Raw genomic sequence first — 14634 nt, 5'->3', positions numbered from 1 at the left:
TTCAAATTCTGACTCTGCACTCACAAGCTGTTTGATCTTTTTAAGTTTTCTCCCTTGTTGAACAGGGTTAATACCGCTCTGCTTTGCCTGTTACGACAATTATATAAGATAATGGCGGAGAAGCCCAATTACCAACATTGGTTGTGGAGATAACTATAAATTATGACACCAATATTAATACCATATGCCATATATACACGTATGCCATATATAAATACCATATTCCACTTATATATGAAGAAACTTTTTTTAAATGTTTGTTATGGAGACGAGAGGACGCTTCTTAAGAAAGAAAGCGGAAGAAATCTAGCTCCCTCTCTATTTTGCCGGTTCAAGGAAAGGGTTTCACCCGCCTCTAGCCGCGGAGACACGACCTGAGCAGCGAGCTCTGGCTCCCTCGGCTACGCTCACTTCGTCCCGGCTGGGCTTTTCAGTGCGCGTGTGCAAAGCCCGCCCCAACCCGGAACTTAACCGTTGACGAGGAAAATAAAAAAATGAAGTGTTTTAAATCCTCGGGAACCTGATCCGGGAACGCCAGTGTCGCGCTCACGTCTCCAAAGAGGCGTGGGATTGGTCGAATGCTGCCCTGCGCGGTGTGTTGATTGGCTGGCGCGCCAGGCGCGTCGCAGAGTCTGTACGTCATGCCTCCAGCACCGCCCCTGCACCCTGGTGGGTCGGGTTTCCGACCAGTCAGCAGGCTCGGCGCGGGCTTTGGTTTGACGAGCTGGTGTTTGCCGCCTCAGTTCCCGCGACCCCAACGTCCCTGGGCGGGGTCGGTGGAGGCGTTCTTTGCAGCTGGCCTCTGTTCAAGTTCAGCTAACAGACCCGGACTCGGCGGAGGTTGCAGGGAGTCGAACTTAATGCTTCGGCTTTCACTGAAAAGCCGCTGCAGGGGCCGGCAAAGGACGGTGGGCAACGTTCAGGACCCTGTGTTGACTTCAGCAGTTCAGGAGCCTGGGCCGATGACGTGAAGGGGAACTAGTGGGAGAAATAAGCGGACCACGAATTCCTGGGGAATCATTGTCGCGTAGGTATGTGAAAGAGGTTTTCAGTTGAAATCGTGCCATTTATAGTTGTTTTCACTGTGAAATTTGCTTGAGGACTGAAACCCTGTATACTCGTTCTTGCATTTCTCACAGTATCTAGCACAGACAGCTGCTTAGTAAGGGATCGGTTAATGTTCTAAGTTCGTAGTCTACTGTAAGTTATGTGTAAAGCAAGTGTGATAGTGCTCTGTGTATGAACACGGTCGGAAATAACATCACCGTGGTGTCTAGGAGATGGTTTCATTCACAGAGGAAGTGGTGTTAGAGTTGGGTTGTGAAGCATGATGGGCGTTTACCAGGGCATTCCAAACACAAGGGACAGCCTGCGCAGACGCTCGAACTCGGGGAACCGCTAGTAGTTCAGTTGGACTGGGATGTAGGATGAGTGGATAAGGAATACAGTTGGAAAAGGTGGGCCAGATTGTGATGGTTTTTTATCCTGTATAAGAGCCGTCGACTTTTTAAAGCAGGAGAATAATTAGATCAGATTTATGTAGAAATAACTTTCCAGCAGCGCTGTGGGGACTTTACAGTAAATCTGATGAGTTGAAGTCAGGAACTAAGTGGAGATGGAAAGACAGAAGTTTTATGGGGAAGATGAAGGAGAGGTAAGGATGACTTGGTGGTTTCTATTTGATTCATGATGCCATTGTCCAAGGAGAATATGTTTTGCTAGGTATAGATGTTACGTGGTTTTCGTTTCACTAGCTTTAATTGCTTGCATGATACTGTCAGAATAAACTGTCTCATGTGTATTGTTTTAAAATGAGAAATGGATCAACATTATCTTTTTACCCTAAGTTATAAAGAAAAAAGAGGCATATATGGAGTTTTAAACCTCTTCTGTTTAATGAAAAAAAAAATGGCACTTTATATACTTCCTAGAGTTACAGTGATCAAGAAGCTAAATACTGTTATCCTTGACAACCAAGCATCATAGAAGGGCTTTAGAGTTTAAAACCTGCACCCATAGAAGCTCTGCATGATGTCCAGATACCTCCAGGAGGGACTTTTTAGTCAACCTTACAAGGGCACTTTCGGAAGGATTTTGTTCTTGTAAATATTTTCAGCCTCTGACTTTATTTAAAAAATCTCTTCTAAATGACTTCTATACCTACATTAGTAACTCTTTCCTCCCTTATCTTCACACAGTTCCTTTTGGCTAGAATTGAAATGGAGGGTATAGGGTGTAAAGAACTCGTAAGACAAAAATAAAAGAATATAGGAAATACTGAACTGCAAAGAAAGGACTTTGAGGTCTGTATTTTGCTTTGATAATATTTAGATGGAGATACCCAGTGGACAATTAGAAATATGGGTTTGAAACTCGGAAGAGAGGTGGAAGGTGGAAGTTTGCTGTATACAGTTGGGTGTGGAAGCAGTGGTAGTGGTCAGAGTACTCAGAGAGGGCGGGTGGAGCCAAAAGAGACCACTGACTTTGCACTGACACAAGTCAGTTTTTATTTTCCATCTCCACAAGATTGAATGTTCGTTGACTTCATTATAGACCCAATAAATATCTAGCCCAAATTATTCCTATATGCTGCTTTGTGTGTTTTTTTAATATTTGGGGCTTTTAGTCAAAATCTTATATATTAAATAGCACCTGCCTTACCTAGCTCACTTAATTGATACAGTGATCTTGGGGCAGAATCTGTGCTTTCTTTAATGAATAGATATACTGGTAGGTTTTGCTGCCTAGAATAAATATTAACATTAATTTATAGGCAGAATGACTATAAAGTATGAAAATGATCTGAACCCACAAGCATTTTATCTTATTAATCTATAGACGAAGACACTTTATATAAGTAGCCTAATTTTGTCTTTAATTTGTTAATAAGTGGTTAAATCATGTTTCTTATTTTTTATTTTTTTAACTCATTAGTAATATTCTCTTCTTTAGGATACTGAGCATTTGAAATTGAATAAATCATTCACCAGCTATGATGGAGCCTTCGTATCCTCTTGGAGGGTCCCAGATGAATACCAGGTATAGAAAAATCTTTATACAATTTTTTTTCACAGCTGCTCACATAACTTGGGAAGATAGGTTAGAATAGAAGGAAAAAAATAACCTTTAGAATCAGGAAAATCTGGGTCCATATCCCAGCTCTGCCACTTATTAGGTGGATGACCTTGATCAAGTTAATTAACTTCTCTAAGCCTCAGTTTTCTCATGTGTAAATTGGGGGTGGTAATTTCTTAATAACAAGATTTTTGTGAAGTGTTAAATAAGATTAAAGGGTCTGGCACATAGTAGGCTTGTGGTAAATCTTAGTCTCATTCCCTCCTCTTATTTTAGTTTCATAGAGGATCTTTTTATTGCTGGAAAATAGTACCCAAACTCTTAAGGCTAAACATTTATTTATATCCTAAACAAGTGGGAAAGTGGTTGGGTTCTTTCCCTCTTCTAAACCCTAAATCATTGATGGGAAAAATTTCACACTGGATATACCTAGTTTCCTTTAATGTCCCTAAGCCTTTTCCCACTCATGTGGAATGGGAAGGAGGAGCTTGCCACCTGTCTCCTGATTTCTCAGTCTGTCAATACTAAGAGGACCATGCAAATTGGCCGTGTTATTTGCCTCTTTGGATCGTTTATTGTCGTCCCCCCCCCCCCCCAAAGAACAATTAGTGCTGACAAGTGAAATTTTTTTTCTAAACTCGAATTGCATCCATGAGATACCTTTATTCTCTGTATTGCTTTTCTTTGTGGCAGATGTTCTTAATGAAGACAATGGGAAATGTGATCCAAAGAGGCCATCTTATTTCTTTGGCTTAATTTTGGCCCTTCTGTTCTGCTGCCACTTCTTATTGTCTGAAAATTTGTCAACAGAAGTTCTTCTCTTTGTTAGCTTATTATTGGGTCAAATTTATTCCTTATATTCTAGGTAAAAGAATATATCCATGTGATTTAAACTAATTATTCCTGACATATTCAACTCTAGTATGTGTGTGTGTATGTTTTTTAAAATCCTATTCAACTCTAGTTTTCTGCTTTGTTTCACTGAAAACTCTGGTTTTCAGTAATCTGTGAATTTTAGGGAAGCAATTTTAAATTATTTTGAGTTTATATACTGCTTCGAATATCTGGTAGCCATGAATTTCATTTCCTAAGAAAAAGTTCTTACATACATGCAAAATTTAACACCCAATTTAAAGGTGTTTTTTGTCTCCCCTGCCTCCAATGTCTACTTGTATACCTTAGATTAAGAAAAAGACTAATAACAACATTTATTAAAATCTTGCTGTGCCAGGTGCTTTGCATGCATTCTTCTTTTTAAATATGTTTTTATTGATTTCAGAGAGAGGAAGGGAGAGGGAGAAAGATAGAAACATCAGTGATGGAAGTCATTGATCCGCTGCCTTCTGCACTCCTCCTACTGGGGATCCAGCCTGCAACGCAGGCATGTGCCCTGATGGAGTAGAACCATGATCTCCTGATTCATGGATCAGCACTCAACCACTGAGCCACTCCAGCTGGGTTATATTGACTCATTTAATATTCATTATAACTCTGCCAGGAGATACTGATATTATCCTGTTTAACAGGTGAGGAAACTGAGGCACAAAGACATTAAATAACTGGATCAAATTCACACAGCTAGAAATTTTGAAGCCAGGTTTCAGACCTAAGCAGTTGATCTCCAGACTTTTTTTTTTAATCCTCACCTGAGGATATGTTTATTGATTTTAGAGAGAGAGAAACATCTATCGGTTGCATTGCCTCCTGTATGTGCCCCACTGGGGATTGAACCTGTAAGCTTTTGGTGTACAGGACAATGCTCCAACCAGCTGAGCCACCCAGCCAGGGCACTTTCCAGACTTTTTCCTTTTAACCCCTGCATCATACTGCCTTTCATCAATAGGTAAATAATAAATATATTAGTATTTGTAAAGCTAGTAAATGACAGTTTGTCATTTACTAGCTTTGTAACCATGAACAAATTTCTTAATCAGATTATGTCCTTATTTCAAAACAAGGAGATTAAACATTCTTCCTATGGATATTATGAACTAAAATTAGACAAGGATTTGAAAGCACACAGCTAGGAATGTGGTGGAGCCAGAACTTGAACCTAGGCTCTAAAGTATTACATCACTGAGCTTCTAGAACTATAAGCTTTGAAATCAGCTACACTTACATTCAAATCCCAGCTCTGCTACTTAGTTGCTATATGAAGCTAGGAAAGTTACAGTTTGTTATCAATAAAGTGGACAATAAAATGTTTCTGGAACAATTTTAGTGAGAAATATTGTATGTATGTAAAGCGTCCAGTAGGATGCCTGGTACAAAGTAGGTGATCAGTAAACTGAGGCTAGTATTTTAGTTGAGAAGCCTCATCAGATGATACATGAAAGTAAGAAGGTATTTTTAGTGCATGATGTGATGAATATTCTTTAGTTCAACCGCTTAACAGTCTGCTACTGGGTAAATGCACTGTTGTAGGTAGCTCACTAGCAGAGCTTTCTGCCTTTAATTACATGGGACTCTGGCTAATATTTTCTCCCCAGTCCTTTCTTTCCATTGTCTTTTTCTGATTGTGGTTTTATGTTACTCACTCAAATAAAAACTTTGTGATGGTACTCTGTATGATTTAATATTGAAACTTTGCTTTATACAACCCCTAGGATCTTTGTTTTGAGGAATTATTTATAATGTCCTTTTGATGCTTCAGTAATTAACTTATATGATAGGGCCCAAAATACCAAATTTGGAAACATGAAAAATAAAGACTCTTAAGTTATTGTGTTTTTTATAATTTTATTAGGTAATTATCTAGCAATTTTCTAGAAATTAGTTCTGAAGGACAGATTTTAATTTTAAATTTAAATGTAAATTCATGGCTTATGCTGTTTTTCTGTTATTTAAAGAGGACTTTATAGGATTAATACTCCTGATTCTGTTTTAAAAGCTTGCCTGCATAGAGATTTACATTTGCGTAGGAAAAAAGGACAGAAAAACAACACCTACGACTTGAGTGCTTATTCTCTTGATAGTAGAGTTACAAGTGGTTTGTTCTTAAGTTTGCTTTTCATTGTTCTTTGATTTGCAAATTTTCTTCTAAGGTTTTCTTCAAGCAGGATGGTACCTTTTTACTTCCCTCCATCAAAATGCGCGCTTTGGAACCCAACGCCAATTGGAGATTTCATCTATTTACATCTTAATTACTACAGGTATAAGATGTTTCTCATTTCAGATCAAACCAGTAAAAATGAGTCAAAAGGTTGTATAAGGAAAAATAGATTATTATGTCTATTTTTTTTTTTTTTTTACTTTTCTACTCAGAATCTTTCCTCCTTTCTGTTTCTTAAATAGTTCTTCATGCTTTTGAGAAATAATTTCATGTTTAAAATAGTCTGCAAACCTAAAGTTCTAAATGTTATAAGAATTCCAACAGAAACTAAATAAAAACTGAAAGGGTTTTTCATAATGCTTCAATTCAGCATGATGTCTTTATAGAGCATTAAAAAGATTGAGCTGATTTTGAGTGAGTAGACCATATTAGAAGGAATATATAATATTATGATTATGGCTAGGGTCTTGAAAGAAAGACATAGAAACTTAAGCTTAAAGTAAAAGAAAATAGAGATCCATCAAGATTTTTTTATATAAGGGGGGATTACTTGTTAAAAGCAGAATTCTAAGGATGAATCATAGTAGGGAAAGCTTAGAGTCAGCCTAGGTGCGAGATGGTTTTCTGTAATATAAGAAACGTAGATTTATGCCGTAGTGGTTTAAGGTGCTATAACGAGTCAGACTGCTTAGAGGGTCAAATTCTGATTCTACCATTTCTTATTTATGTGACCTCAGTAAAGTAGCCAAGGATCAGTTTCTTTATTTATAAAATGGGAATAATGATGCTTGTTTCATAGTACTCTTGTAAGGATTAAATGGGACACTCTTTAAAGGATCAGTGTGCATAGTGACTGGAACAGAGGAAGTAGTCAATAAATAGTAGCTATTATAATGGTTTAGAGCAGTATTGAAATCAAGAGGAAAGAATGAAACAAGGTGGTTTTGAAGAAACAGTTTATAGCATTTGATGATCTACTGAATAGAGGAACTAAAGGGAAGATACTAGTCAAAGAATATTTAAAAGAAGGGTGGTATCATTGACAGATACATAGTCCTGGAGAAGTTCAATTAAATATTTGTTAGACCTATTCATTCTTTTCTCCATGTCTCTCAACCTATCTTTTATATTTTATCTTTCTGTGCTACATTTTGAGTAATTTCTTTTGTTCTTCAACTCTACTAATTTTCTTTTTAGCTGTGCTTTAGTTGCCATCTAACCTGTTCATTTAGGTTTTTTAAACGTGGAAGTATACTGTATATATGAAAGACTGTTTATAATATATATGCACAGTTTATAGAATAATAAACATTTGTGTGTCCAGTTAATTATGTAATCCACTGAGTTTTTAATTGATTATATTTTTAACTCTACAAGTTTTCTGTGTTTGTTTGTTTTTCAAGTTGGCTAGTATTTTTAATAGTGTGTTGTTCCTGGCTCATATTTTAGAGTCCCTTTTATATTTCTTTAAACATTCAGGTAATATTTATTTATATTCTATATTCATTAATGCTAGACATTAAGTAATGACTGTTTCAGTCAAACTTTACAAAAGCAGGAGACTGGCCTTATAGTTTCTCAGTCCCTGTTCTGGTTCATAAAAGTAAGCAAATGCCTGGACAACAACTGTAACCTCAGTGTCTGCTTATTGTAGTTCTGATTTCCAGGCACCCCTCGATTTGCCCTGCCTTTGACCCTAGGTTTTCCTAACAGTGATCTTTCTGTGAATTTTTAAAGATGTGAGTTATATTTTAGGCAGCATTTCATGGTAGTAGGGTGTTTTAGGATATCAGATCTAGTACCTTTATAAAAGACTTGTTATTTTTCAGAAATCCAAAGCTTGTCGTAACTGAAAAGACCATCCAACTTGCTTGTCGACATGCTAAGCAGAATAAAAAGAACTTGCCATGTTTTTTACTTGGTTCTCTCACAGTAAATGAAGGTAATATACTTTTAAAAAATTATTTTTGTTACTATAATAGAGTTTATGTTTACTGATTCAGCCAATTATTCTAATGTACTTTGTGCTAATGTTCTTTGCTGTATACCAGTTACAAAAAAGAGTGAAATTTGACGTTACTCATCACAGACTTCACAATCTGGTCAGGTGGAAGAATATATGTATATGCAAGTCATTATTAAATATAAGAGTTTAGTGTGACTATTAGTATGGATACAGTGTTTTGCTATAATGTATGCTTTCTTCATTGGTTTCACATTTTTAGTTGACATTCTATATAATAATTGCTATTTTTGTTCTTATTAGATGAAGAAGGTGTGATATTAACAGTAGATCGCTTTGATCCTGGTCGAGAAGTACCTGGATGTTCTGAAAGAACCCCTACTGCTTCCCTTCCTGGGGACTTTGTGATTCCATGCAAAGTTCATACTAATGGACTTTGTTCAAGAGAAATAATAGTTCACAATGCAGATGACTTTGGTTCAGCTTTTAAGGTGAGATTTGTTGATAACTCGATTATTCTTAACACAAGAATCAAACTGTGTACTATGTTGTATTTTAATAAATCCATATTTACTAAGTATTCATAATAATATGTTGACCTAAGATGCAATTAAATGTGGTTTCTGAGGGCAAAAATCCTGGATAGGTAATATGGGTAGCATTCCAGAAGAAGCAGCAGTGTGACCAGGATAGCAAAGTGCAGTATGTGCTCAGGATGACTAATGGTTTAGATTTTTGCTAGATTTGTGTGCAGTCAGACTGGAATATTAGTTTGGCCAGATTATAGAGAACCTTGTCTACCAGGTTCTCTATATTTGAACTTTGAATTTGAACTTTGTCATATGGGTCATGTAGAGTCACTGAAAGTTTCTGAAAAGAGGAAATATTGTTAAATTGGGGATAGTTAATTTGAAACAGCAGGCTGACCTATGAAGTCAAAATAGTTAGGCCATTGCAGTAGTCAGGTGTGTGTTAAAGAGGGGTGCATTAGCCTGTAGAGTGGTGGCAGATTAGAAACGACGCAGTGAGCAAAAGCAACTAGAGGAAGAACCTACTTGACAATTTGGGGTAATAAGAAAAGAATCAAAGAGAAATGTACTTCAGGTTCTTTGGGACTGAATCAGAGTTAATTTACATCTATTTTTCCCCATGTATTATTTATTAGAACTGACATTCTCCAATAGGAATTTGAAATACTGCTGAAACATCTAAGTTGGAAATAAGTGATGGACCTTAATACAGTCAATCTTATTTGCTTTGACAAAATTATTCCTGTAACTTTCTGGTCACAAGAAGGAAATGAGATCATTGAAATGTTGCAATTCAGAAATTGTTTAATTTTGTTAGTGCAAGATATATTTGTGTATACGCACCAGTGTCAAATAAAACCTTTGGAGATGTGGACAAATTACAAATTTTTTAAATAATTGTATAATGTTGATTCCTCAGGCTCTGCAGCACCATGTATGTAGCAAAGAGTCCTTGGATTGCGGTAAACTGCTTTCCCTACGAGCTCATATCACTTCCAGGGAGAATTTGGACATTGTGGATTTTGACTTACATTGGGCAGCAGTCACTATAGCAAATACCTTTCAATGTGCACCGGTGAAGCCCATCCCCATTATTCCAACAGCTCTGGCAAGAAACTTGAGCAGTAATCTGAACATTTCTCAAGTTCAAGGTACCTATAAATATGGGTAAGTAAAAGGTTTTTTAATCCAAAGTTTTAAATATTGATCACAGTATATTTTCATGATATCCATATAATATGAAATAATTATGTAGTCAGTTTACATGCCAGAGATCTGCAATGCTAGATAAATAACCAAGGAAGATGAAAAATGAAGTTGTTAATTTTTTGCTGAATATAGTTTTCTTTTAAAGAGTTGCGTCAACCATCCCAAGAAAAATTAGCGGTAAAAATTATATTAAAATTGGTTGTATTTTGTGATTTGAAAATACAAGGAGAAATGATTTTCTATAATATCATTTTGTCCCTTGTATTTTGCCTCGGTTTTAGGTCATCATTTTCTTTGTCTTTTTTTTTTTCCCCACTATAACTGACAATGAGCCTAAAAGACGCTTTAGAATTTCTTTATTATTTAATTATGAATAATGGACATTGCAGATAGAGAAAGGATATAAATAATAATAATTTATACTCCTCTTGCTTACCAAATTGTCAGCCACTTGAGGGTGGAGTTTCCTCACATAGCTGGAGCTGTGTCCTCTCCAGCTTCCTATTGCCACGCTTAGTTTCTTAGGCAATGTAAGCCAAATCGCAGGCTTTCTCCTCAGCAGGGCTGCTTCCCCTGAACCCTCGTCTACTTTCTTTAGCCATTGTCTGCTGAGCTACGTTAGACAATGTGAGCACCCTCTGCTTTAAAGTCTAAGCAGTTCACTTCTGGCTTCCTTTCCCACTAGACTCCACCCTAGTTCCTGTTAAGTCTCTAGGGCCAGAAATGTTTTGCCAAGGTACACTCAACTCCCAAGTCTTATTCTCTAAAAAAAGTGCCCCTTCGAAAGAGTATAAGGAGAAAGAAGGCTTTTCTTTTCAGAGGGTCCCTGGAACAGCAAGAACCCATTTTGAGTCCCACATGCTGACCTTTCTGGTTGGACTGGCATTAAAAAAAGTGTTAGTATATTCCAGAATCATGGAGTGGTTAAATGTGATGGTAATAAAAATGTTTGAATTAGTGTAACATTTAATTCCCTTGGAGTAGTAAAGTGATTCTCAACTGGGACATGGGAATTTGTGTTAAAATTAACCAAAAGATTAATTTGTTATCCTTAGTACCCATGTCCATCTACTAGTGAAATATGAATTTACCTTGCTCTAAATTATCCTTCTGTGATCCCTTGGCATGCTACCAGTAACCCAGGATGTTCAATGTTCTAATTATCTGTTCCCCTTGCCCATTATTATCTATAATTATGTATTAAATTTATGACATTTGCCTTTTTCCTTGACCACATTCATTTGTTTACCCTAATATTTGTTAGGATCCATTATGGAATAGGTGTTATGTTAGACACTGGAATTAAATGGATTTTCAAAAGGCATACTTACTGTCTGTTAAATATATTAATGTGTAAACATGATGTGGATAAAGGTAATAAGGGTTTATATACAGTGCACGGGAAAGCAGGAAGGTGTGTCCAAATTGCCTGGGAAAATCATGGAAAACCTGAGCTGGTTCTTTACGAGAACAGGAATTTTTCAGGTAGGCAAAGTAAAAGAGCTTTCAAAACAGGTGTAGGTGTCATTGATGAATCTCCTGCCAACTCAGACTTAATCATCTTGTCACCTGGCCTGATAAATTCATTATCTTTGTGTTTTAGGGTTATTATAGCAATGAAATAATCCTCAGTGGGACTATTAAGACTTTATATCAAAAATGGCATTGTTTTAATTTTTGTATTTTAACACCATAACAATAAAATTAGCTCTCCATAATTCTGTAGTTATTTATATTCTTAAAACTTACTGTTAGTAATAAACATAATAACAAAGTATAAATATAATATAATATCCTTTTAAGGACTAGTGAGTGAGTGAGTTCTATCATGATGGTTCCAAAGTTCTGTGGTAGTGGTTGGAGGATTATAGTACATGAAGGTTGAATATACCTCACCTAATTCAGCCTCCTGTGAGAAGTAACATCTGTAGCAGTCTTGTCAAGTCACCTGCATGCTTGAACACTCACTGTAAAAGGAAATTCACTTCTCCCAGGGAAGCCTGTATGGTTTTGAAATTGTTAGCTTTGATTTTAATACTTTTTTTTTAAATATGTCTTTATTGATTTCAGAGAGAGGAAGGGAGAGAGAGAGAAACATCAATGATGGAAGTCATTGATCGGCTGCCTCCTTCACGCCCGCTACTGGGGATCTAGCCCGCAACCCGGGAATGTGCCCTGACTGGGAATCGAACCGTGATCTCCTGATCAATGCTCAACCGCTGAGCCATGCCAACCAACCATTTTTAATACTTTTGTTTAAAATAAGTTGACATTTTTAGAGCAAAACTTTTTTAAAGGGTGTGTAATTTTCAATGACCATTTTAATAGATTGAATTTAATAGATACTGAATCTCTTTAATCTCCTCCTCTTACTGGACTCCTTTTTTACACTTTGAACTGTTTTCTTTGTGTACATGTGTGAGGGAGAAAATATCCGTTTGAATTATCTCCCCTGCCTAAAATGTGCTTCAGCACTCAGATGATCTCTTTTAAAGGTTAATAAAAAGTACATATTTCAAATTGTTTTTTACATGAATGTTTTCTGTTTAGATATCTTACCATGGATGAAACACGCAAATTGTTACTTTTGCTGGAATCTGATCCCAAGATTTATTCTCTACCATTAGTGGGAATGTAAGTGTTGCATTATTTATGAAAACCTTTTCAGCCACGTATGTATTCAAATGTATATTATAAACATACTATGACTATGTAATTAAAACTTAAATCACCTTATAAAGCCACAAGGGCCAATGATTCTTAAGCTTACTTATTTTAATAGCAGAACCAGTTAAAATAAGATTTTGCCCAATCTTAGAACTTCAATGTATAAAACAGAGAAAGTTAGCTCTTCTGGTTGAAGTTGAAGCATTAAATCCCCGTTTCTTAAACTTTCTTCACTACCTGTTGTCCTTAAGGCACCTTAAAGAACACAAGGCTAGACTAATACTTTAAAATTTACTATCAGGCAATTTTGCAGAAATTCCCCTAAATGTTAATGGCTTTCTGTTTTGAGTTAGTGGTTAATGACATTTAGACAGATTATTCCACGAGAAATTTATGTTCATTCCATATTTATCGAGTGCTTACCATATGCATAGTATTATGTTTGGTTCTGTGTTGGGATTTAAAGTTCCTGAAGAAATTTATAATCAAGGTGATAAAATATTTAAATATCCACACGTAGAAAGATAAATAATAAGGAAGTATATGATTTGCTATGAAATGAGCAATATTGATAGTGAGCACTATCAGTACTTGTGCAGGAGATGATGTTGGACATTTTCTTAGAGAAAGCATTCTTGAGCTGGACCTTTAAGTGTTTGGATCATAAAAGGGAGAACTGGTGGGGACGGAACCCATGTGAGGAAATAGTATGTGCAAAATTAAAAAACGAGAGTACACAAATGTTCTGTGGGTCATGAAATCTACTTAATTCTGTTTGCTATGTTCCTGGTGTTGACTATGGGCTTTTGATACTAAGTGAATATCTTTTTAAATTTTTATTGAATTTATTGGGGTGACATTAGTTAATAAAATTATATGGGTTACAGGTATACAATTCTAAAATCTGTATATTGTATCGTGTGTTCATCACCCCAAGTCAAGTCTCCTTTTATCACCATTTAGCCCCCTTTTATCCTCTTATACTCCCCCCACCCCCCTTTCCCTCTGGTACTCACCATACTGTTATCTATGAATTTGGGTTTTTTGGCTTAATCTCTTCACCTTTTTCACCCAGCCTGCCAACCCCCCTCCTCTCTAACAGCTATCAGTCTGTTCTCTATCTTTGAGTCTGTTTCTATTTTGTTTATTAGTTTATTTTGTTCATTAGTTTCCACATGAGTGAAATCATATGGTACTTGTCTTTCTCACTAAGTGAATATCTATTATTGGCCTTCTGTGTTTGATGCTACCTATATATATTACAGTTTTTAATCCTCTCAGTAACTATAGTTTTGGGCTGCTGACTTCATTCTTCCCCAATTTAGTCTATTTTTTCTAGTCTAGGCTAAATGATTCTAATTGATTCTTGCTTTCACCTCTGTTGTTACCCATTTTCTCTCCCACCATTTTCCTTTCATCTCAGGTGGGGGAAGACAGAAAGAAGCTCTCTGTATATCTATATCTATTCTCCCTCAATTATTATCATGGCCTAGTGTTCATAGATTTTTTATTTATGAGGCCTTTAATGTATTGCTGGTGAAAGCCAAGAATCTTTGCCATATTACTCTAAGAAGTACATAATCTAAAATATATTAAGTATCAATTTGTAAATGACTATAGTTTTTGATTTTTGTTTTTTCTTTTAGATGGCTCTCGGGCATTATACACATCTATAGTCCTCAGGTATGGGCTTGCTGTTTGCGATACATGTTCAGCTCTTCTATTCAAGAAAGGCAAGTGGTATTTTCTCATGTAGTATTTTATTTTGATCTTTTCCTCCATTTGTATTTTATTGATCTTTAAAATTCATGCGAAGCCTTAACCTTTTATAATACTTAAAAGCCAGAAGAACAAGCACATTAGAAAAACAAACTCTACATTAAATGGGAATAACACCAGACAAAGGTGAGAGTGCACTATATTTGGAAAAAGAAGGCATTTACTTGCCTAACTACAGAACTGTAACACAAAAGATACACTTTTTAGGAGTAGGGAAAAACCCTAGAGATCATTTACTCTAGCATTCTATTTTATAAGTAAAGAGATTAATTTTCAGTGAAATGGCTGAAATGAGTTTGAATTTGTTACAAGTGTTTTATTAAGTTACGCAATGATACTACTAGCACTCTAAGGAACAT

At 36.1% G+C, this 14634-nt stretch overlaps 1 protein-coding gene across 3 annotated transcripts in view; it reads left to right on the top strand.

Moving 5' to 3' along the window:
- Nucleotides 1–715: 715 nt before the first annotated feature.
- The window catches only part of STIL (STIL centriolar assembly protein), a 40357-nt gene continuing 26438 nt past the window's right edge, over nucleotides 716–14634 (top strand). For all 3 annotated transcript variants that reach the window (XM_081145615.1, XM_081145614.1, XM_081145613.1), the window contains exons 1-8: nucleotides 716–1031; nucleotides 2953–3039; nucleotides 6120–6227; nucleotides 7957–8069; nucleotides 8394–8581; nucleotides 9540–9787; nucleotides 12380–12463; nucleotides 14143–14229. In XM_081145615.1, coding sequence (XP_081001741.1) covers nucleotides 2993–3039; nucleotides 6120–6227; nucleotides 7957–8069; nucleotides 8394–8581; nucleotides 9540–9787; nucleotides 12380–12463; nucleotides 14143–14229 — 875 coding nt within the window. In that variant the 5' untranslated portion in view covers nucleotides 716–1031; nucleotides 2953–2992. The remainder of the gene's footprint in view (nucleotides 1032–2952; nucleotides 3040–6119; nucleotides 6228–7956; nucleotides 8070–8393; nucleotides 8582–9539; nucleotides 9788–12379; nucleotides 12464–14142; nucleotides 14230–14634) is intronic.

Source organism: Miniopterus schreibersii (assembly GCF_964146895.1).
Source record: "Miniopterus schreibersii genome assembly, chromosome: 8".
Taxonomy (NCBI): Eukaryota; Metazoa; Chordata; class Mammalia; order Chiroptera; family Miniopteridae; genus Miniopterus; species Miniopterus schreibersii.
This window is presented reverse-complemented; position numbering and strand designations above follow the sequence as displayed.